The sequence below is a fragment of the Pristiophorus japonicus genome, chromosome 2 (assembly GCF_044704955.1).
Source record: "Pristiophorus japonicus isolate sPriJap1 chromosome 2, sPriJap1.hap1, whole genome shotgun sequence".
Taxonomy (NCBI): Eukaryota; Metazoa; Chordata; class Chondrichthyes; family Pristiophoridae; genus Pristiophorus; species Pristiophorus japonicus.
Window position 1 is genome coordinate 57,681,942 of NC_091978.1, and position 24,693 is coordinate 57,706,634.

Sequence of the window (24,693 nt, forward strand, 5' to 3'; positions counted from 1 at the left end):
TTATCACATTGCTGTTTGTGGGAGTTTGCTGTGCGCAATTGGCTGCCGCGGTTCCCACATTACAACAGTGACTGCACTCCAAAAGTATTTCATTGGCTGTAAAGCACTTTGAGACGTCCGATGGTCTTGAAAGACTCTATATAAATGCAAGTCTTTTTTCCTATTTTAGACCTTAAAAGTGTGTGCGGTATTGTGTAGAAATATGGAAAGTTCATCATCCAGGATAATTGTAGATTGTTGAACACACTAACTTCTTTCTCTCCCACAAAAAAACTATTGATGTATGTGATTGAATTTTTATTTAAAACTTCTATGACTGGTTGCCTTCATAAATTTGGTAATGCATATGGAAATGCTAAAGATGCATAAAGAAGTCTTTCCCCCATTTTGGCTAAGGAAAGTGCTAAGTGGATACCAGGCATTATTCTGCAGGGAGAAAGGATTGAATAAGGTATTTCCACCAGGCTGTTTGCCTTTGAGCAGTGACTCAAAAGTGCTCGTAGTGGTCTAGGAGGCACGTGGCTAGAAGAGGCCTGTGAACAAGAGAGATTTAAGGGGCAGGGCAAGGGGAGGATACTGAGGGGCAAATGAATTCAAAAATAATAATCAAGGTGTCACAATTTTACTTGTCCCAATTCAGCTTCATATCAGAAAAATTGAGAAGCATATTACAATATTCTCTGAAGCATAGATATGCTAGTGAACTTTCTATAGTAACGGCATGTTTTTTATCACCCATCCAATATGCCTTCAGCTCCTGCGCCATATATATTTAGATAAGAATAGAAACTGAGCCATACTGCTAAAAAGAATTGTACAAATAATTTATTTTCAAAGTTTTATATATAGTTTTGTGTGTTTAAAACTGAAATACAATCTGCATTGCAATGGCAAACAAACTACATATATCTGTAGTTCACTTTAGTAATTTGCTATCATCAGAAAGGTTTGGATTGAAGATTTGTAATTCACTGAGGTTTTTTATTCTGTACACAACATCTTTACATTCTCAGACCCTTGAACTGAATCTGTGCAAGTCTCTTTATAAGCTTTGAAAATACATCTTCGATCAGAGCTTTTATTTTTTTTTAATAAATGCTGTACTCTTTTCTAATAGCAGATTTCAGTCCTCTTAGTTGATTTAAAATAGTACCTATCTGTAGCATATTTCATGCATGACTTATTTTCTTTTTATTATCCTGTCTTGTAGGAATATTGCTTTTCATCTAGCTGTCACACATCTTGAGTAGTTGCATAAATCTTTTTTTTAAAAACGTAGATGAATTCGAAGGTGCTCACCGTTACTGGTGAAGGTTTTATGAAGAGATGATTGATATTGTCTTTCAAACCTGCAGAGGTTCCCTGTGTAAAGTGCTAAATAGCTGATAAACCCCTCTTTCACCTACCCCGACAGAGTATGTTATTTGACCAATAAGCCTCCGTTTGAATGGCTCAATCCTTGAGGTCACTGGTGCAAATCATGAAAAGGTATTGAAGTGAGTTTCTGTTTAGCTGTGCCTTATGATGTATTCAAGATGAGAGACTGAAATGCAGACTGAGAAAGAAAGTGGTATGGGTAAAATAGAGCCCCATTTGCTATACCTTGGTCTTGTGAGTTGATGTTGACATGAGGTGAAAAGTTCACATACAATGCAAGGTTCTTTCTTCAGGCACATTTCACCACTACCCATTACCGTCACAATGCCAGTGAGACATTTCCATATCTCAAATCATGACCTGTGCAGTTACAATTATTAAATTAATTAGTTTGGAATTGGAGGGCAGTCTGTGTTTATTTACTTGTTTTTTTTTCCATAATCCGTTAATGGAAACTGCTATCTACCCAGGCAATTTCAGAGTGGCATTGGTGGAGGCCCAGGAGCGATTCTCTTGGGCCTTGGGAAAATGCCAGAGAAAATTTGCTTCTTGCTAGAATATCATTTAAAGATTCAGGACAGCATGTTTTGTATGTTTCTGCTCTTGCTTCCACAATTCCAAGAAAGCCTCACTTTTTTATCTAGTAATCTTGGGTAGAAATTACTACTATATTGACCATCTGATCATCTTTAAACATGCATATGTTTTATTACTTCAACGAGATGTTATTGGACTCTGATTTCTTTTTATTTATTTTGTATTCTAGGTACATGAAAGGTCGGATGACCTATGATCAGATCAATGCTGTGATTCAGGAGCTTAATGTGGCTGTGAAAGAAAAATACAAGATCCTAAACCAGCCAAAGAAATCCATGACGAACACTGCTCGTAACCAGTACCATGCTTTTAAAGAACAAGAAACCAAGGAAACCAAAGGTACAAATAAAAATAACATGTACAGGAACAAGATGTATCAACATGCTTGTCTTTAAATTATTTTTTGTGCATCCTTTTTTGTTTCTCGCAATTTCATTTTGTAAAGCAGCGAGGAAGAGTACCATCTGTTCAAGTGAAGATGTAATGTTAATGAGAGTCAATCGCAACTTTGCACAATTTCCAGACTTTGAGCTGAAGTGCTAACTTGTGCATTTGAGCATCCCTGTTTTTACACTGGTACGATGACATTTTCCCCCACTTATCCCACGGATTGGGTGAGCAATAGATGGGAGCCCTTTTTTGGTGATCAGAAAGAAAGGGGGTTAACGTATCCGCGTCCTATTAGTCAATCTCAGACTAGTTATCACATGCAACACTTGGTCAATGTTCAGTACAATTAAACTTAGCTTAGTGGGGGTGTGGTTTGGGAAATTATTTTAAGTTTCTGAAATAAGATCATAGGGATGGGTATGAACTGAGATGGTAAATAACTTCATAGGACATTATGATTGTTATGCTAGTGGGGTTTAAGGGTTGGTGCGGGGGGGGGGGGCAACAGACCAGAGTTGAAAAATTTAAATATGACAATCAATAAATGGTAGAGATGCACAATATCTGAAAGAAACGTGGGTTAATGTTTTGGGTGTAAGACTTCATCAAAACTATCTCTTTCAGATGCTGACACATGTGGATTTCTAGCATTTTTTGTTTTATTTCCGATTTCAGCATTTGAGTTTTTTTCACCTCTATTCTAAGAACAAGCATTGCTCACTTTGTAATAGAATTATATTTTTTAATATATTAATGGTTAATAAAGCCATTTAAGATATTTCTACCTCCCACCACCAAGGATCGATAGATTTTAAAAAAATATATATTTTCTGGAGCCTTTTTTTTGAGTATGGGCAGAGGATAATAGCTTAACATTAATGAACAATTTTAAATGACAATTAACTACTTATAATGTTTTTAATATAAAATAGTGAAAAGTGCCATACTTTGCATGTCGCACTTTCATAGAGCCTTTCATGTTCATTGTTTCACAGCCAATTAAGTACTTTTTGAAGAGTTATCACCATTGTTGTGTATGCAACAGCCCAATTTGAGCACAGCAAGGTCCTTCAAACAGCGAATAAATTAAATGACCATTAATCTGTTTTGGTGATGGTTAGATAAATATTAGTTAGGAGTCTGAGAGACCTTCCCTGCCCTCCTTGAATTAATACCATAAGATCTTTTACATCCACTTTTGCACACAGAAAATAGTGGGATATAAAGAGTGAGGAACTTAAAGTAATTAAGATCAGTAGAGGAAAAAATACTTGAGAAACGAATGGGACTAAAAGCTGATAAATCTCCTGGACTTGATAGTCTATATCTTAGGGTTCTAAAAGAGGCAGCTGCAGAGCTAGTGAATGCATTGGTTGTGATCTTCCAAAATTCCCTAGTGGTTTGGAAGGTAGCAAATGTAACCCCATTATTTAAGAAAGGAGGGAGAGAGAAAGCTAGGAACTACAGGCCAGTTAGCCTGACATCATTTGTTGAGAAAATGCTGGAATCCATTATTAAGGAAGTGGTAACAGGGCATTTAGAAAATCATAAGCTGATTAGGCAGAGTCAACATGGTTTTATAGGTTTATTAAGCATATAGTACATTACATTATATGGTCATACTTACAACTACACTTGATAGTTGGTATGGGAGTCAAACATGTCACAGTTCTGAGCTCAGTATCTTGGGCCTTTACGGATCCAAATACATAAGAACATAAGAATTAGGAACAGGAGTAGGCCATCTAGCCCCTCGAGCCTGCTCCGCCATTCAATAAGATCATGGCTGATCTGGCCGTGGACTCAGCTCCACTTACCCGCCCGCTCCCCGTAACCCTTAATTCCCTTATTGTTTAAAAATCTATCTATCTGTGACTTGAATACATTCAATGAGCTAGCCTCAACTGCTTCCTTGGGCAGAGAATTCCACAGATTCACAACCCTCTGGGAGAAGAAATTCCTTCTCAACTCGGTTTTAAATTGGCTCCCCCGTATTTTGAGGCTGTGCCCCCTAGTTCTAGTCTCCCCGACCAGTGGAAACAACCTCTCTGCCTCTATCTTGTCTATCCCTTTAATGATTTTAAATGTTTCTAGAAGATCACCCCTCATCCTTCTGAACTCCAACGAGTAAAGACCCAGTCTACTCAATCTATCATGATAAGGCATCATCATACTCAGTACAACTGCCAGTTTTTATACATTTCTCTCACTCCCTCTACGTGCCAATCCACACATTTCTGCATTACATAATTATATAACAGTTCCATATCAGGAGAATTTATTTGACATGTCTTATCTTTAGTTTATCTTGCATAACAAGCTCTTTATCCACTGGGCTAATTCAGATCAGTGTAACTTCCTTACTTTGTTACCTTATCGATAGTTTCATTCTTGTTGCATATAATTGTTGTTCTACCCATAAAATGCAACCTTACTGGGCAATCTTTTGTGCTGCACCTTAATGAAGGCTTTTTGAAAATCAAAAGGGACTCTTATCAAGATCGGTGAAAATCAATCTATCAGATTTTCAACAACTTTGTAATCTCTTCAAAAAATGCTATCAAGTTGGTAATGCAGATCCACCTTTTCCAGAAGCCATGTTGAGATTCCCTGATAACTAATCTTTCTAGATGATCATACAACAAATCTCTAAATACCTTACAGCAATTTGCCTACAATTAAATTTAATCTAATGGATATATAGTTTTCTCGTTCTGACTTTTTTTTAAATATAGGCACATAGAAACATAGAAAATAGGTGCAGGAGTAGGCCATTCGGCCCTTCGAGCCTGTACCACCATTCAATAAGATCATGGCTGATCATTCACCTCAGTACTCCATTCCTGCTTTCTCTCCATACACTTTGATCCCTTTAGCCATAAGGGCCATATATAACTCCCTCTTGACGAACTGGTATCAACAACTCTCTGCGGTAGGGAATTCCACAGGTTCACAACTCTCTGAGTGAAGAAGTTTCTCCTCATCTTGGTCCTAAATGGCTTACCCCTTATCCTTAGACTGTGTCCCCTGGTTCTGGACTTCCCCAACATCGGGAACATTCTTTCTGCATCTAACCTGTCCAGTCCTGTCAGAATTCTATATGTTTCTATGAGATCCCCTCTCATCCTTCTAAACTCCAGTGAATAAAGGGCTAGTCGATCCAGTCTCTCAAATGTCAGTCCAGCCATCCTGGGAATCAGTCTGGTGAACCTTCGCTGCACAACCTCAATAGCAAGAACGTCCTTCCTCAGATTTGGAGACCAAAACTGAACACAATTTTCCAGGTGCGGCCTCACCAAGGCCCTGTACAACTGCAGTAAGACCTCCCTCCTCCTATACTCAAAACCCCTAGCTATGAAGGCCAACATACAATTTGCTGCCTTCACCACCTGCTGTACCTGCATGCCAACTTTCAATGACTGATGTACCATAACGCCCAGGTCTCGTTGCACCTCCCCTTTTCCTAATCTGCCGCCATTCAGATAATATTCTGCTTTCGTGTTTTTGCCCCCAAAGTGGATAACCTCACATTTATCCACATTACACTGCATCTGCCATGCATTTGCCCACTCACTTAGCCTGTCCAAGTCACCCTGCAGCCTCTTAGCGTCGTCCTGACGGCTCACACCGCCACCCAGTTTCGTGTCATCTGCAAACTTAGAGATATTACACTCCATTCCTTCATCTAAATCATTAATGTATATTGTAAATAGCTGGAGTCCCAGCACTGAGCCCTGCGGCACCCCACTGCCTGCCATTCTGAAAAGGACCCGTTTATCCCGACTATCTGCTTCCTGTCTGCCAACCAGTTCTCTATCCATGTCAATACATTGCCCCTAATACCATGTGCTTTAATTTTACACACCAATCTCTTGTGTGGGACTTTGTCAAAAGCCTTTTGAAAGTCCAAATACAGCACATCCACTGGTTCTCCCTTGTCCACTCTACTAGTTACATCCTCAAAAAATTCCAGAAGATTTGTCAAGCATGATTTCCCTTTCATAAATCCATGTTGACTTGGACCGATCCAGTCACTGCTTTCCAAATGCGCTGTTATTTCATCTTTAATAAATTGATTCCAACATTTTCCCCACTACTGGTGTCAGGCTAACCGGTCTATAATTCCCCGTTTTCTCTCTCCCTCCTTTTTTAAAAAGTGGTTTTACATTAGCTACCCTCCAGTCCATAGGAACTGATCCAGAGTCGATAGACTCTTGGAAAATGATCACCACACGAGCCTCTCTTTAGTCCATGGAAACAATCCAAGATTGAGCCATTGACTTGTGTAATACAGCCCTAATTTCTTTTAGCACCGTGAAGTGAATACCATGAGACCAGTAGCTCGATCGGCTTCAAGAGCCCTAACTCTTAATAAGGACTATAATCTGCATCCACATCTATGCATCTTGTGAAGATTGCATCAGAGTCGCCATTTGAAACCCCAGCTGTATCTTGGTACTCCACCCAAATCTGCCCTGCAGAATCCCTCAGTGGCCTTGTGCAGTCCTTGATGGCTCTGACTCCGAACCTAACTTTTTAAAAAAAGGCCTTTCTATCACTGTTCAGCCACCCAAGGACTCATTTTTAGAGTGGAAGCAAGTCTTCCTCGATTCCGAGGGACTGCCTATGATGATGATGACCTGCTACCTTTTTTTAATTGTTCTTGGCCAATTTCTTCAAAGTAATTTGTTTCACAGCCTTTTGCAAAAAGCAAAGAAGCTCTCAAATCCTCAAAGGATGAGGAGACACCCCCTTCTATCATTCAACTTGTATTGATGCAAAGATTGCATTATGAGAATTCTGCAAACTGAAGTGCTATCATTGAGCCTTTAAACTGATATCCTGTCAATCTTTTCAGCGGTTCAGATGGGCATTCATGTCTCATTCAACAATGCAGCTCTCTCGTAACGGCACTGAAATATCACCCTTGATTATTACATTGGATATACGACACAGAAAACAGGCCATTCAGCCCAACCAGTCCAGGCCGACGTTTATGCTCCACTCGAGCCTCCTCCTGTCTTTCCTCATTTAAATCTATAAGCAATAACCCTCTATTCTCTTCTCCCTTATTTGCTTGTCTAGCCTCATCTTAAATACATCATTGTTTGCTAAAGTCCTGGATGAGACTTGAACACTCAAACATGAAAGTTATCAATTGAGCCAAGCTGGTCAAAACAGTTTGACTTTTGTTTTAAACTGAAATTGCCTAAAGTTAAGTTGAAGTCTATTAAGGCTTCTTCTGAGCTTGACTTTTAAACTGACTGTACAAAAGCAAATCAGGTTGTGACTGGCTAACTTGATTTAATTTTTTTTGCGGCGGTAACAAGGAGGGTTGAAGGGGTAGTTGTTTGATGTACTCTACGTGGATTTTAAAAGGTTTTTGACAAGGTCTCGTATGGCAGACTGGTCAGAAAAGTAAAAGCCCATGGGAAAGTGGCACGTTGGATCCAAAATTTGCTCAGTGGCAGGAAGCAAAGGGTAATGGTTGACTGACGTTTTTATGACTGGAAGGCTGGTTCCGGTGGTGGTCCGCGGGCACAGTACTAGGTCCCTTGCCTTTTGTGGTGTACATCAACGATTTAGACTTCAATGTAGGGGGCATGATTAAGAAGTTTGCAGATGATACAAAAATTGGCTAGGTGGCTGATAATGAAGAAAAAAGCTGTTGGCTGCAGGAAGATATTCATGGACTGGTCAGGTGGGCAGAACAGTGGCAAATGGAATTCAATCCGAAGAAGTATGAGGTAATGCATTTGGGGAGAGCTAACAAGGGAATGCAGAATAAATGGTAGGATACTGAGCAGTGTCGAGGAACAGAGGGACCTTGGAGTGAATGTCCACAAATCCCTGAAAATAGCAGGACAGGTATATAAGGTGGTTTAGAAGGCAAATGGAATACTTTCCTTTATTAGCCGAGGCAAAGAATTAAGAGCAGGGAGAGACACGAGACTCCCAAAGCAAGCGCTCTATTAGGGGGAGTGTTTGCTAGTGCTGTTGGGGAGGAGTTAAACTAATATGGCAGGGGGATGGGAACCAATGCAGGGAGACAGAGGGAAACAAAAAGGAGACAAAAGCAAAAGACAGAAAGGAAATTAGTAAAAGTGGAGGGCAGAGAAACCCAAGGCAAAAAACAAAAAGGGCCACAGGAGGGGTTAAAACTAAAAATCATGGTTTAAAAACTAGTATTAAAACACTCTACCTTAATGCACGCAGCATTCGAAATAAAGTAAATGAGTTGACGGCACAAATCATTGCAAACGGGTATGATTTGGTGGCCATTACAGAAACGTGGTTGCAAGGTGGCCAAGACTGGGAATTAAACATACAGGGGTATCTGACGATTCAGAAAGATAGACAAGAAGGGAAAGGAGGTGGGGTAGCTCTGTTAATAAAGGATGATATCAGGGCAGTTGTGAGAGACGATATTGGCTCTAATGGGCTCAAAATGTTGAATCATTGTGGGTGTAGATTAGAGATAGTAACGGGAAAAAGTCACTGGTGGGCGTAGTTTATAGGCCTCCAAATAATAACTTCACGGTGGGGCGCGCAATAATCAAGGGAATAATGGAGGCATGTGAAAAAGGAACGGCAGTAATCATCGGGATTTTTAACCTACATATCGATTGGTCAAATCAAATCGCATGGGGTAGCCTGGAGGAGGAATTCATAGAATGCATACGGGATTGTTTCTTAGAACAGTATGTTACAGAACCTACAAGGGAGCAAGCTATCTTAGATCTGGTCCTGTGTAATGAGACAGGAATAATAAACGATCTCCTAGTAAAAGATCCTCTCGGAATGAGTGATCACAGTATGGTTGAATTTGTAATACAGATTGAGGGTGAGGAAGTAGTGCCTCAAACGAGCGTACTATGCTTGAACAAAGGGGACTACAGTGGGATGAGGGCAGAGTTGGCTAAAGTAGACTGGAAACACAGACTAAACGGTGGCACAATTGAGGAACAGTGGAGGACTTTTAAGGAGCTCTTTCATAGTGCTCAACAAAAATATATTCCAGTGAAAAAGAAGGCGGTAAGAGAAGGGATAACCAGCCGTGGATAACCAAGGAAATAAAGGAGAGTATCAAATTAAAAACCAATGCGTATAAGGTGGCCAAGGTTAGTGGGAAAATAGAAGATTGGGAAAATTTTAAACCACAGCAAAGAATGACTAAGAAATGCAGTAAAGAAAGGAAAGATAGATTACGAGGGTAAACTTGCACAAAACATAAAAACAGATAGTAAAAGCTTTTACAGATATATAAAACGGAAAAGAGTGACTAAAGTAAATGTTGTTCCCTTAGAAGATGAGAAGGGGGATTTAATAATGGAAAATGTGGAAATGGCTGAGACCTTAGAAGGGGGATTTAATAATGGAAAATGTGGAAATGGCTGAGACCTTAGATAATTATTTTGCTTCGGTCTTCACAGTGGAAGACACAAAAACCATGCCAAAAATTACTGGTCACAGGAATGTGGGAAGAGAGGACCTTGAGACAATCACTATCACTAGGGGGGTAGTGCTGGACAGGCTAATGGGACTCAAGGTAGACAAGTCCCCTGGTCCTGATGAAATGCATCCCAGGGTATTAAAAGAGATGGCGGAAGTTACAGCAGATGCATTTGTTACAATCTACCAAAATTCTCTGGACTCTGGGGAGGTACCAGCGGTTTGGAAAGCAGCTAATGTAACGCCTCTGTTTAAAAAAGGGGGCAGACAAAAGGCAAGTAACTATAGGCCGGTTAGTTTAACATCTGTAGTAGGGAAAATGCATGAAACTATCATTAAGGAAGAAATAGCGGGACATCTAGATGGGAATAGTGCAATCAAGCAGACGCAACATGGATTCATGAATGGGAAATCTTGTTTAACTAATTTACTGGAATTCTTTGAGGATATAACGAGTATGGTGGATAGAGCTGTACCGATGGATGTGGTATATTTAGATTTCCAAAAGGCATTCGATAAGGTGCCACACAAAAGGTTACTGCAGAAGATAAAGGTTCGCGGAGTCAGAGGAAATGTATTAGCATGGATCGAGAATTGGCTGGCTAACAGAATGCAGAGAGTCGGGATAAATGGGTCCTTTTCGGGTTGGAAATCTGTGGTTAGTGGTGTGCCACAGGGACCGGTGCTGGGACCACAACTGTTTACAATATACATAGATGACCTGGAAGAGGGAACAGAGTGTAGTGCAACAAAATTTGCAGATGACACAAAGATTAGTGGGAAAGCGGGTTGTGTAGAGGACACAGAGAGGCTGCAAAGAGATTTAGATAGGTTAAGCGAATGGGCTAAGGTTTGGCAGATGGAATACAATGTCGGAAAGTGTGAGGTCATCCACCTTGGGGGAAAAAAAACAGTAAAAGGGAATATTATTTGAATGGGGAGAAATTACAACATGCTGCGGTGCAGAGGGACCTGGGGGGTCCTTGTGCATGAATCCCAAAAAGTTAGTTTGCAGGTGCAGCAGGTAATCAGGAAGGCGAATGGAATGTTGGCCTTCATTGCGAGAGGGATGGAGTACAAAAGCAGGGAGGTCCTGCTGCAACTGTATAGGGTATTGGTGAGGCCGCACCTGGAGTACTGCGTGCAGTTTTGGTCACCTTACTTAAGGAAGGATATACTAGCTTTGGAGGGGGTACAGAGATGATTCATGAGGCTGATTCCGGAGATGAGGGGGTTACCTTATGATGATAGATTGAGTAGACTGGGTCTTTACTCGTTGGAGTTCAGAAGGATGAGGGGTGATCTTATAGAAACATTTAAAATAATGAAAGGGATAGACAAGATAGAGGCGGAGAGGTTGTTTCCACTGGTCGGGGAGACTAGAACTAGGGGGCACAGCCTCAAAATACGGGGGAGCCGATTTAAAACCGAGTTGAGAAGGAATTTCTTCTCCCAGAGGGTTGTGAATCTGGGAAATTCTCTGCCCAAGGAAGCAGTTGAGGCTAGCTCATTGAATGTATTCAAGTCACGGATAGATAGATTTTTAACCAATAAGGAAATTAAGGGTTACGGGGAGCGGGCGGGTAAGTGGAACTGAGTCCACGGCCAGATCAGCCATGATCTTGTTGAATGGCGGAGCAGGCTCGAGGGGCTAGATGGCCTACTCTGTTCCTAATTCTTATGTTCTTATGAAATCCTTCACGGCAAACGAGCCAAAAGTGGGCAGCGGAAACGTTACAAGGACACCCTCAAAGCCTCCCTGATAAAGTGCGAAATCCCCACTGACACCTGGGAGACCCTGGCCAAAGACCGCCCTAAGTGGAGGAAGTGCATCCAGGAGGGCGCTGAGCTCCTCGAGTCTCGTCGCCGAGAGCATGCAGAAATCAAATGCAGGCAGCGGAAAGTGCATGCGGCAAACCAGTGCCACCCACCCCTTCCCTCAATGACTGTTTGTCCCACCTGTGACAGTGACTGTGGTTCTTGTATTGGACTGTAGTTCTTGTATTGGACTGTAAAGCCACCGAAGAACTCATATTAAGAATGGAACCAAGTCTTCCTTGATTCCGAGGGACTGCCTATGATGATAATGATGATAAATCACTAGTTAGGCCACAGCTAGAGGACTGTGTACAGTTCTGGTCACCACATTGCAGGAAAGATGTGATTGCACCAGAAAGGATACAGATGAGATTAATGAGGATGTTGCCAGGACTGGAGAATTTTAGCTATGAGGAAAGCTTGGATAGGTTGGGATTGTATTTTTTGGAACAGTGGGGGCGGAGGAGAGACTTGATTGAAACATAGAAACATAGAAACATAGAAAATAGGTGCAGGAGCAGGCCATTCAGCCCTTCTAGCCTGCACCGCCATTCAACGAGTTCATGGCTGAACATGAAACTTCAGTACCCACTTCCTGCTTTCACGCCATACCCCTTGATCCCCCGAGTACTAAGGACTTCATCTAACTCCCTTTTGAATATATTTAGTGAATTGGCCTCAACTACTTCCTGTGGTAGAGAATTCCACAGGTTCACCACTCTCTGGGTGAAGAAGTTTCTCCTTATCTCGGTCCTAAATGGCTTACCCCTTATCCTTAGACTGTGACCCCTGGTTCTGGACTTCCCCAACATTGGGAACATTCTTCCTGCATCCAACCTGTCCAAACCCGTCAGAATTTTAAACGTTTCTATGAGGTCCCCTCTCACTCTTCTGAACTCCAGTGAATACAAGCCCAGTTGATTCAGTCTTTCTTGATAGGTCAGTCCCACCATCCCGGGAATCAGTCTGGTGAATCTTCGCTGCACTCCCTCAACAGCAAGTATGTCCTTCCTCAAGTTAGGAGACCAAAACTGTACACAATACTCCAGGTGTGGCCTCACCAAGGCCCTGTACAACTGTAGCAACACCTCCCTGCCCCTGTACTCAAATCCCCTCGCTATGAAGGCCAACATGCCATTTGCTTTCTTAACCGCCTGCTGTACCTGCATGCCAACCTTCAATGACTGATGTACCATGACACCCAGGTCTCGTTGCACCTTCCCTTTTCCTAATCTGTCACCATTCAGATAATAGTCTGTCTCTCTGTTTTTACCACCAAAGTGGATAACCTCACATTTATCCACATTATACTTCATCTGCCACGCATTTGCCCACTCACCTAACCTATCCAAGTCACTCTGTAGCCTCATAGCATCCTCCTCGCAGCTCACACTGCCACCCAACTTAGTGTCATCCGCAAATTTGGAGATACTACATTTAATCCCTTCGTCTAAATCATTAATGTATAATGTAAACAGCTGGGGCCCCAGCACAGAACCCTGCGGTACCCCACTAGTCACTGCCTGCCATTCCGAAAAGTACCCATTTACTCCTACTCTTTGCTTCCTGTCTGACAACCAGTTCTCAATCCACGTCAGCACACTACCCCCAATCCCATGTGCTTTAACTTTGCACATTAATCTCCTGTGTGGGACCTTGTCGAAAGCCTTCTGAAAGTCCAAATATACCACATCAACTGGTACTCCTTTGTCCACTTTATTGGAAACATCCTCAAAAAATTCCAGAAGATTTGTCAAGCATGATCTCCCTTTTACAAATCCATGCTGACTTGGACCTATCATGTCACCATTTTCCAAATGCGCTGCTATGACATCCTTAATAATTGATTCCATCATTTTACCCACTACTGAGGTCAGGCTGACCGGTCTATAATTCCCTGTTTTCTCTCTCCCTCCTTTTTTAAAAAGTGGGGTTACATTGGCTACCCTCCACTCGATAGGAACTGATCCAGAGTCAATGGAATGTTGGAAAATGACTGTCAATGCATCCGCTATTTCCAAGGCCACCTCCTTAAGTACTCTGGGATGCAGTCCATCAGGCCCTGGGGATTTATCGGCCTTCAATCCCATCAATTTCCCCAACACAATTTCCCGACTAATAAAGATTTCCCTCAGTTCCTCCTCTTTAATAGACCCTCTGACCACTTTTATATCCGGAAGGTTGTTTGTGTCCTCCTTAGTGAATACTGAACCAAAGTACTTGTTCAATTGGTCTGCCATTTCTTTGTTCCCCGTTATGACTTCCCCTGATTCTGACTGCAGGGGACCTACGTTTGTTTTTACTAACCTCTTTCTCTTTACATACCTATAGAAACTTTTGCAATCCGCCTTAATGTTCCCTGCAAGCTTCTTCTCGTACTCCATTTTCCCTGCCCTAATCAAACCCTTTGTCCTCCTCTGCTGAGTTCTAAATTTCTCCCAGTCCTCAGGTTCGCTGTTATTTCTGGCCAATTTGTATGCCACTTCCTTGGCTTTAATACTATCCCTGATTTCCCTAGATAGCCACGGTTGAGCCACCTTCCCTTTTTTATTTTTACGCCAGACAGGAATGTACAATTGTTGTAATTCATCCATGCGTTCTCTAAATGTCTGCCATTGCCCATCCACAGTCAACCCCTTAAGTATCATTAGCCAATCTATCTTAGCCAATTCATGCCTCATACCTTCAAAGTTACCCTTCTTTAAGTTCTGGACCATGGTCTCTGAATTAACTGTTTCATTCTCCATCCTAATGCAGAATTCCACCATATTATGGTCACTCTTCCCCAAGGGGCCTCGCACAATGAGATTGCTAATTAATCCTCTCTCATTACACAACACCCAGTCTAAGATGGCCTCCCCCCTAGTTGGTTCCTCGACATATTGGTCTAGAAAACCATCCCTTATGCATTCCAGGAAATCCTCCTCCACCGTATTGCTTCCAGTTTGGCTAGCCCAATCTATGTGCATATTAAAGTCACCCATTATAACTGCTGCACCTTTATTGCATGCACTCCTAATTTCCTGTTTGATGCCCTCCCCAACATCACTACTACTGTTTGGAGGTCTGTACACAACTCCCACTAACGATTTTTGCCCTTTAGTGTTCTGCAGCTCCACCCATATAGATTCCACATCATCCAAGCTAATGTCTTTCCTAACTATTGCATTAATCTCCTCTTTAACCAGTAATGCTACCCCACCTCCTTTTCCTTTTATTCTATCCTTCCTGAATGTTGAATACCCCTGGATGTTGAGTTCCCAGCCCTGATCATTCTGGAGCCACGTTGTATAAAATTATGAGGGGCCTAGATAGTGGATACGAACGACCTATTTCCCCAACAGAGCGGTCAATAACCAGGAGGCATACATTTAAATTAATTGGTAGAAGAACGAGAGGGGAGTTGAGTGTTTTTCACCCAGAGGGTGGTGGAGGTCTGGAACTCACTGCCTGAAAGGGTGGCAGAGGCAAAAACCTTAATCACATTTTAAAAAGTACTTGGATATACACTTGAAGTGCTGTAATCTACAAGGCTACGGACCAAAAGCTGGAACGTGGGATTAGCCTGGATAGCTCTTCGGCTGACGCACACGATGAGCCATAAATCCTTCTGTGCCGTAAATTTCTATGAAGTCATGTCATCTGTTCCCTCTTCTGTTCTGGCAAAATCTGTTCCCTACCTTTAAGCTATCTCTTTAAATGCTGCTATGATTTCCTGCTTTATCTATTTCAGAGGGGATCTCATAGAAACATATAAAATCCTGATGGGACTGGACAGGTTAGATGCAGGAAGAATGTTCCCGATGTTGGGGAAGTCCAGAACCAGGGGTCACAATCTAAGGATAAGGGGTAAGCCATTTAGGACTGAGATGAGGAGAAACTTCTTCACTCAGAGTTGTTAACCTGTGGAATTCCCTGCCACAGAGAGTTGTTGATGCCAGTTCATTGGATATATTCAAGAGGGAGTTAGATATGGCCCTTACGGCTAAAGGGATCAAGGGGTATGGAGAGAAAGCAGGAAAGGGGTACTGAGGTGAATGATCAGCCATGATCCTATTGAATGGTGGTGCAGGCTCGAAGGGCCAAATGGCCTACTCCTGCACGTATTTTCTTTGTTTCTATGTTTCTCTCACTGACCCAAAGGGGTTGTTTGAAAATGTTGCTTACCATTTTTATTCTATTTTTGTTTTGTCCTTTGCAGGTCAATATTTCTTTGTGGAAGCTGACATAAAGGACTTTACTCGTCTCAAAGTCGACAAGAAGCTTCAGGGAATCTTCAGTATTCTGCGACATTGCCACCGATTGCGGGAAGTCCGTGGGAGTCACCTCGTGCGTTATATGCTACTTTAAGGGGATTATATATTACATCAGTGCTCCTGGGCTGCATGTATCCTAAAGTCTAAAGGAATAGTATGCCAGTCATTTTACGCAAAGAAAATATTTGCTTTAATATTTTCTCCTTTCTCACTGAAAGGTAGGCTTCCTCTGGGGAGCGATGGTATCCTGCCTATGCCCAGTACCCTACCAGTGCTACCTTGTGAGGAATCATATAACATTATAAAAACATTTTTTAATTCCCTCGTGATATCCTGATGTCCTACTAAATTTTTTATTATAGGCTGCTCCCAGGCATCACCCATGTATCTAACCTGAAATCTGATACTCCCATCATGTTATCTCGGCACCATTGCTTTAAATTCTATTAAAGACCGAGCATGAAACAGGTGCTCGGAGTCCACTTGATGCAATCCGCAAATGATGTAAGCCTTGAACCTCCTTGTGGGAGTAGGTGAATACAGGGGATACAAAAGGCAAATGTGCATCTGAAGTGCGAATAAAATTTCTGCTAATAATCCTGTTGTGTATAGATTTAACTTTAAATGCATATCACAGAATTCAAAATGGCTAATCAAATTTCTGCTAATAATCCTGTTGTGTATAGATTTAACTTTAAATGCATATCACAGAATTCAAAATGGCTACCTGAGTTATCAGCACATTAGAAAGTTAATAGATGTTTCGCCCTCTGTGTTTTGATGGGGTCTGCAAGCAGTATGCTGGCCAATCAATGGAAGACTACTGAATTAACTAAAAGATTCTTTTGTCTACTTTTGTTGAGTGTGCTTTTGAATGTAATTTGAGTTTTTTCTAAAATCTACAGTAACTGACCTGAATTTTCCAATTGTGTGGCTCTCAAAAGAGTTTATGTGCTGTACTGTCTGATTAAATTTTGCATCTGTACATAACATATTAATTATTCTAGCAGGAACAGAAAAATTTCATCAATTGCTTTCCTGGCTCTGACATTGCTCTGATTAATACTCTCCCTCTAGTCTTCGTGTATTTTTTTTGCCTATCTAATAATCTTTGAAAATAACCATGTCATACCTTCTGCAGGAATTGCAGATTTTAAAAATCTGAGTACAGTGCTACAGTGCAGTGTGCTGATCTATTAGCTTGGACATAGGAGCAGGAATAGGCCATTTGGCCCCTCAAGCCTGCACCGCCATTCAATAACATCATGGTTGATCTGATCTTGGCCTTAACAATACTTTCCTGCCCGCTACCCATAACCCTTGACTCCCCTATGGTTCAAAAATATGTCTGTTTCTATCTTAAATATATTCAATGACACAGCTCTCCGGGGTAGAGAAGAAATTCCTCCTCATCTCTGTTTTAATTGTGTAACCCCTTATTCTGAAACTATGCCCCCTAGTTCTAGATTCCCCCATAAGGGGAAACATCCTCTCTACATATACCCTGTCCAGCCCCCTCAGAAACTTATATGTTTCAATAAGATCACCTCTCATTCATCTAAACTCCAATGAGTAAAGGCACAACCTGCTCAACCTTTCTTCATAAGTCAATCCCCTCATCTCAGGAATCAACTGAGTGAACCTTCTCTGAACTGCCTCCAATACAAGTATATCCCTCCTTAAATGAGACCAAAACTCCAGGTGGGGTCGCACCAACGCCCTGTGCAGTTGTAGCTGGACTTCCCTACTCCATCCCCCTTGCAATGAAGGCCAACACTCCATTTGCCAATACTGCAGCATCTGAACTGCCTCCAATGCAAGTATATCCCTCCATTTCAATAATAATTAACTTTTTTATTCTTCCTACCAAAATGGATAACCTTACATTTTCCCACATTATCGTCCATCTGCCAAATTTTTGCCCAATCACTTCACCTACCTATATCTCTTTGTAGATTCTTTGTGTCCTCTTCACAATTTGCTTTCCCACCTATCTTTGTACCATCAGCAAATTTGGCTACATTACACTTGGTCCCTTCATCCAAGTCATTAATATAGATTGTAAATAGTTGGGACCCCAGCACTGATCCCTGTGGCACCCCGCTAGTTACAGCTTACCAACCTGAAAATGATCCTTTTATTCCGACTCTGTTTTCTGTTAGTTAGCCAATCTTTTATCCGTGCTAATATATTAACCCCAACCCCGTGAGCTCTTAGCTTGTGCAGTAACCTTTTATGTGGCACCTTATCGAATGTCTTCTGGAAATCCAAATATACTACATCTACTGGTTCCCCTTTATCCACCCTGATTGTTACAACCTCAAAGAACTCGAGCAAATTTGGTCAAACATGATTTCCCTTTAATAAAACCATGCTGACTCTGCTTGATTATGATTTTCTAAATGTCTAGCTACTACTTCCTTAATAATGGACTCCAGCATTTTTCCAATGACAGATGTTAGGCTGACTTGTCCTGCTTTCTGTCTCCCTCCTTTCTTGAATAGTGGCATTACATTTGTGGTTTTCCAATCCGCTAGGATCTCTCCAGCATCTCGAGAACTTTGGTAGATTACAACCAATGCATCCACTATCTCTGCAGCCAATTCTTTTAAGACTTATGATGCAGGGCATCAGGACCATGGGAATTGTCCATTTTTAGTCCCACTCGTTTGCATAGTACTTTTTCTCTAGTGTTAGTGATTGTTTTAAGATAGCCCCTTGATTATCTATTATTGGATGCTTTTAGTGTCTTCTACCGTGAAGACCGATACAAAATATTTGTTCAAAGTCTCGGCCATTTCCCTGTTTCCTATTATTCATTCCCTAATCTCATTCTGCATTTCTATACTACCTTTAGGCCACGAAGGAGAGATTAGGAGGGTGACCAAAAGCTAGGATTTGGACATGTAGAGAGACTGGCTCACAGCTGACATACCTCAAGGTCCTGGCCATGCAAAAGATTGAGATGCAAGCAAGTCAAACCCAATAAAGCTGAGACTAAGTACTCACTAAGCCTGTGCTCACCTGGAGTTTTCACTTCAGTATTCAGATAGTGATCTGTAACCATATGCCATAATTTAACTTAATTAATGGGAAAATGTTCCTGTTACTGCCCTTGGGTGTACTGGATCGCTGAGGAGCTGCAGGAAGATAAAAATGGGGGAGGGAGAATTGTATGCCCATAAGAGACCCTGCTGATTTTTCCTTCCATTAATTTAATGGGTGGATAAACAGATGGGCTGTTACTGTATGTGATCCTTCCTGTCAACTGTCCTTTAAGCTCTGCACTTGGGTAATCCACTATAAAAGAAAAAAAGATAAATAAGATTGCAGTGTGTATTGTTTAATATAAGTGCCTTGTATTATTTTGCCCCCTCTTCATTTTAAGGCAGTGCCTTGAAATCACACTGGCGCAATTATATATGAATGCTTGATTCACTAATGAAGTAGTACTAGGTAAGATAATGGCACTTAAGGTGGACAAGTCCCCTGATCCTAATGGCTTACATCCTAGGGTCTTCGGAGAAGTGGCTGCAGAGAAAGTGGGTGCATTGGCTGTAATCTGCCAAAATTCCCTGGATTCTGAAGCGGTCCTAGTGGATTGGAAAACGCAAATGTAACGCCCCTATTTTTTTTTTTTTTTTTAAAAAGAGGCAGACCAAAAACCGGAAATTATAGACCAGTTAGCCTACCATCGGTCATTGGGAAAATGCTGGAGTCCATTATTAAGGAAGCAGTAGCGGGACATTTGGAAAAGCATGATTCAATCAAGCAGAGTCAGCATGGTTTTATGCAAGGAAGATCATGTTTGACAAATTTGCTGCAGTTCTTTGAGGATGTAACGAGGAGGGTGGATAAGGGGGAACCAGTGGATGTGCTGTATTTGGATTTTCAGAAGGCATTCGATAAGGTGCTACATAAAGGGTTACTGCACACGATAAAAGTTCACTGGGTTGGGGATAATATATTATCATGGATAGAGGATTGGCTAACTAACAGAAAACAGAGAGTTGGGATAAATGGGTCATTTTCCGGTTGGCAAACTGACTAGTGGGGTGCCGCAGGGATCGGTGCTGGGGGTCCTCAACTATTTACAATCTATATTAATGACTTGGATGAATGGACCAAGTGTAATGTAGCCTTGTTTGCTGATGATACAAAAATGGGTGGGAAAGCACATTGTGAGGAGTACAGAAAAAATCTGGAAAGGGATATAGACAGGCTAAGTGAGTGGGCAAAAATTTGGGAGCTGGAGTATAATGTGGGTAAGTGTGAGGTTATCCACTTTGGCAGAAATAATAGAAAAGCAAATTATAATTTAAATGGAGAAAAGTTGCAAAGTGTTGCAGTACAGAGAGACCTAGGGATCCATGAAACACAAAATGTTAATATGCAGGTACAGCAAGTAATCAGGAAGGCAAATGGAATGTTGGCCTTTATTGCAAGGGGGATAGAGTATAAAAGCAGAGAAGTCCTGCTACAACTGTACAGGATATTGGTGAGGCCACACAGAGTACTGCGTACAGTTTTGGTCTCCGTATTTAAGGAAGGATATACTTGCATTGGAGGCTGTTCAGAGAGGGTTCACTAGGTTGATGTATGAAGATAGGTTGATTACATTGGGCCTATACTCACTGGAGTTCAGAAGAATGAGAGGTGATTTTATTGAAACATAAGATAATGAGGGGGGCTCGATAAGGTGGATGCAGAGAGGATATTTCCACTCGTGGAGGAAACTAAAACTAGGGCACATAGTCTTAGAATAAGGGGTTTCCCATTTAAAATTGAGATGAGGAGAAATTTCTTCTCGGATGATTGTAAATATAGGGAATCCTCTGCCCCAGTGATTTGTGGAGGGTGGATCATTGTATTTAAGGCAGAGATAGATTTTTGAGCGATAAGGGAGTAAGGGTTATGGGGAGGGGGCAGGGAAGTGGAGTTGAGTCCATGATCAGATCAGCCATGATCTTATTGAATGGCGGAGCAGGCTCGAGGGGCCAAATGGCCGACTCCTGCTCCTGTTTCTTATCTTCTTATGATTTGTTCTTCTGAAGTTCATCTTTCTGCTATTTTAGTAGAAACACTAATCTGGATTAACAACGTTGCTAAAATCGTGGAAAGAGGAATTTCAGGAGACTACATTAAACGCTCTTATGCTTAATTATCCTATAGTTTAATTTAAGGAGTAGTGATTCATGCTGGGCGACAGTAATTACAGCTTTGAAACCTTGCCTATTTGATTGTCTGCTCTTGATGCATCTACGTAGTGAGTGTTGGCCATCTGTTCAAAGGGTGGGTGGGGGCACGAAGCCTGATGCTGTCCATACCCTAACATAATTCTTCACATGTACTTTCAATGGGGATTACTGGATAGCAATCGAGCAGTAACTGTACCCCCCACCCTCACCTTCCCTAGCACAGGACACTGAAGGCAAAGCCAGTGTCCCCTTACAACTACCTTATTTAAGATCCCATAATTCAGTATAGACCAGGAATTGAACCTGGGCCCTTCCTGGTATAAAAGTACCACACTGGGGCTCACTTTTCGCCAAAGCATTTTTTTGGCGTACTTGAGAGTTACACCCGATTTTTGGGGGCCCCAAGTACGCGCAAAAAAAGTGTTGTAAGTTTCCCCGTTGGATCTCTTCATTTTGGTATGGCTTAATCCGACCTTTAGTTTTGGGGGTGGAGCCTTGATGTGCGGCAAAAGATCGGGCTGCCATGGTAACCAGGGTCACAATGCGAGCTGAGGCTGCAAAGTGAAGCACACAGCCAGCTCCCAACACATTAAAAAAATTGAAAAATATATAGCACCAACTTACCTCCAACCCCGCCCAAAGGCTGTCCAGTCACCCCGGTTGTCTTCTCTCTCTCTCTATCCCTCTTCTCTCTCCCCTCTCTCTCTCTCTCTCTCTCTCTCTCTCCGGATTGTGTGTGTGAACTGGGGACCGAGAATGGAACCGGACTGTGTGTGAGAATTGGGGACCAAGAGTGTGTGGAGGTGCGTCACTGAGTCGGGAGCAGCATCGAGGAGGTGCATGGAGAGGCGTGAGTTCCGGGGTCGGCGAGAGGCCTACAAAAGGCCCAACGCGGCGGCAGTCGGGAGCAGCGTGAGGAAGTGCGTCGCTGAGTCGGGAGCAGCGTCGAGGAGCTGCGTGGAGAGGCGTGAGGCCTACAAAAGGCCCAATGCAGCGGCAGTCGGGAGCAACGTGTGGAGGTGCGTTGCTGAAGCGAGCCGGTGCAGCTTCAGGGAGAAGGCAAAAAAGTAGTAGAAAGAATCAGAAAGGTGACGTCACAGCCAAGGGGGTAAGTGATTGGTGATTAGTTTTTCTTTTTTCTCTTCTATAACAGTGAGTAAACTTTAGCATTGTTGTTGCCTATCTAAGGGTTAAGTCATGGCAGGAGAGCTCGGTCACGTGTTATGCTCCTCCTGTACCATGTGGGAACTCAGGGACGCCTCTAGTATCCCTGACGACTACGTGTGCGGGAAGTGTATCCGCCTCCAGCTCCTGACAGACCGCGTTGCGGAGTTGGAGCTGAGGGTGGATTCACTCTGGAGCATCCACGATGCTGAGAATGACGTGAATAGCACGTTTAGTGAGTTGGTCATACCGCAGGTGAAGGGTCCACAGCCAGCTAGGGAATGGAAGACCAGCAGGAAGAGCAGTGCAAGGAAGGTAGTGCAGGGGTCCCCTGCGGTCATCCCCCTGCAAAACAGATACACCGTTTTGAGTACTGTTGAGGGGAATGACTCATCAGGGGAGGGCAGCAGCAGCCAAGTTCATGGCACCGTGGCTGGCTCTGCTGCACAGGAGGGCAGGAAAAAGAGTGGGAGAGCGATAGTGATAGGGGATTCGATTGTAAGGGGAATAGATAGGCGTTTCTGCGACCGCAACCGAGACTCCAGGATGGTATGTTGCCTCCCTGGTGCAAGGGTCAAGGATGTCTCGGAGCGGGTGCAGGAAATTCTGAAAAGGGAGAGTGAACAGCCAGTTGTCGTGGTGCACATTGGTACCAACGATATAGGTAAAAAAAGGGATGAGGTCCTACGAGATGAATTTAAGGAGCTAGGAGCTAAATTAAAACATAGGACCTCAAAAGTAGTAATCTCAGGATTGCTACCAGTGCCACGTGCTAGTCAGAGTAGGAATCGCAGGATAGCTCAGATGAATACGTGGCTTGAGCAGTGGTGCAGCAGGGAGGGATTCAAATTCCTGGGGCATTGGAACCGGTTCTGGGTGAGGTGGGACCAGTACAAACCGGACGGTCTGCACCTAGGCAGGACCGGAACCAATGTCCTAGGGGGAGTGTTTGCTAGTGCTGTTGGGGAGGAGTTAAACTAATATGGCAGGGGGATGGGAACCAATGCAGGGAGACAGAGGGAAACAAAAAGGAGACAAAGGCAAAAGACAAAGATGATGAGTAAAAGTGGAGGGCAGAGAAACCCAAGGCAAAAAACAAAAAGGGCCACTGAATGTAAAGGGGCTGCAGGAGGGGTCAAAACTAAAAAATCATGGATTAAAAACTAGTATTAAAACACTCTACCTAAACGCACGCAGCATTCGAAATAAAGTAAATGAGTTGACGGCACAAATCATTACAAATGGGTATGATTTGGTGGCCATTACAGAAACGCGGTTGCAGGGTGGCCAAGACTGGGAATTAAACATACAGGGGTATCTGATGATTCGGAAAGATAGACAAGAAGGGAAAGGAGGTGGGGTAGCTCTGTTAATAAAGGATGATATTAGGGCAGTTGTGAGAGACGATATTGACTCCAATGAACAAAATGTTGAATCATTGTGGGTGGAGATTAGAGATAGTAACGGGAAAAAGTCACTGGTGGACGTAGTTTATAGGCCCCCAAATAATAACTTCACGGTGGGGCGCGCAATAATCAAGGGAATAATGGAGGCATGTGAAAAAGGAACGGCAGTAATCATGGGAGATTTTAACCTACATATCGACTGGTCAAATCAAATCGCACGGGGTAGCCTTGAGGAGGAATTCATAGAATGCATCCGGGATTGTTTCTTAGAACAGTATGTTACAAAATCTACAAGGGAGCAAGCTATCTTAGATCTGGTCCTGTGCAATGAGACAGGAATAATAAACGATCTCCTAGTAAAAGATCCTCTCGGAATGAGTGATCACAGTATGGTTGAATTTGTAATACAGATTGAGGGTAAGGAAGTAGTGTCTCAAACGAGCATACTATGCTTAAACAAAGGGGACTACAGTGGGATGAGGGCAGAGTTGGCTAAAGTAGACTGGAAACATAGACTAAACGGTGGCATAATTGAGGAACAGTGGAGGACTTCTAAGGTGCTCTTTCATAGTGCTCAACAAAAATATATTCCAGTGAAAAAGAAGGGCGGTAAGTGAAGGGATAACCAGCCGTGGATAACCAGGGAAATTAAGGAGAGTATCAAATTAAAAACCAATGCGTATAAGGTGGCCAAGGTTAGTGGGAAAATAGAAGATTGGGAACATTTTAAACGACAGCAAAGAATGACTAAGAAAGCAATAAAGAAAGGAAAGATAGATTACGAAGGTAAACTTGCGCAAAACATAAAAACGGATAGTAAAAGCTTTTACAGATATATAAAATGGAAAAGAGTGACTAAAGTAAATGTTGGTCCCTTAGAAGATGAGAAGGGGGATTTAATAATGGGAAATGTGGAAATGGCTGAGACCTTAAACAATTATTTTGCTTCGGTCTTCACAGTGGAAGACACAGAAACCATGCCAGAAATTACTGGTCACAGGAATGTGGGAAGGGAGGACCTGGAGACAATCACTA

The 24,693-nt window shown here is 42.4% G+C and overlaps 1 protein-coding gene across 5 annotated transcripts in view; it reads left to right on the forward strand.

Moving 5' to 3' along the window:
• The window catches only part of ska1 (spindle and kinetochore associated complex subunit 1), a 61,298-nt gene extending 44,556 nt beyond the window's left edge, over positions 1-16,742 (forward strand). For all 5 annotated transcript variants that reach the window (XM_070861991.1, XM_070861978.1, XM_070861972.1 and 2 more), the window contains exons 6-7: positions 2,144-2,313; positions 15,836-16,742. In XM_070861991.1, coding sequence (XP_070718092.1) covers positions 2,144-2,313; positions 15,836-15,984 — 319 coding nt within the window. In that variant the 3' untranslated portion in view covers positions 15,985-16,742. The remainder of the gene's footprint in view (positions 1-2,143; positions 2,314-15,835) is intronic.
• The last annotated feature ends 7,951 nt before the right edge of the window (positions 16,743-24,693 follow it).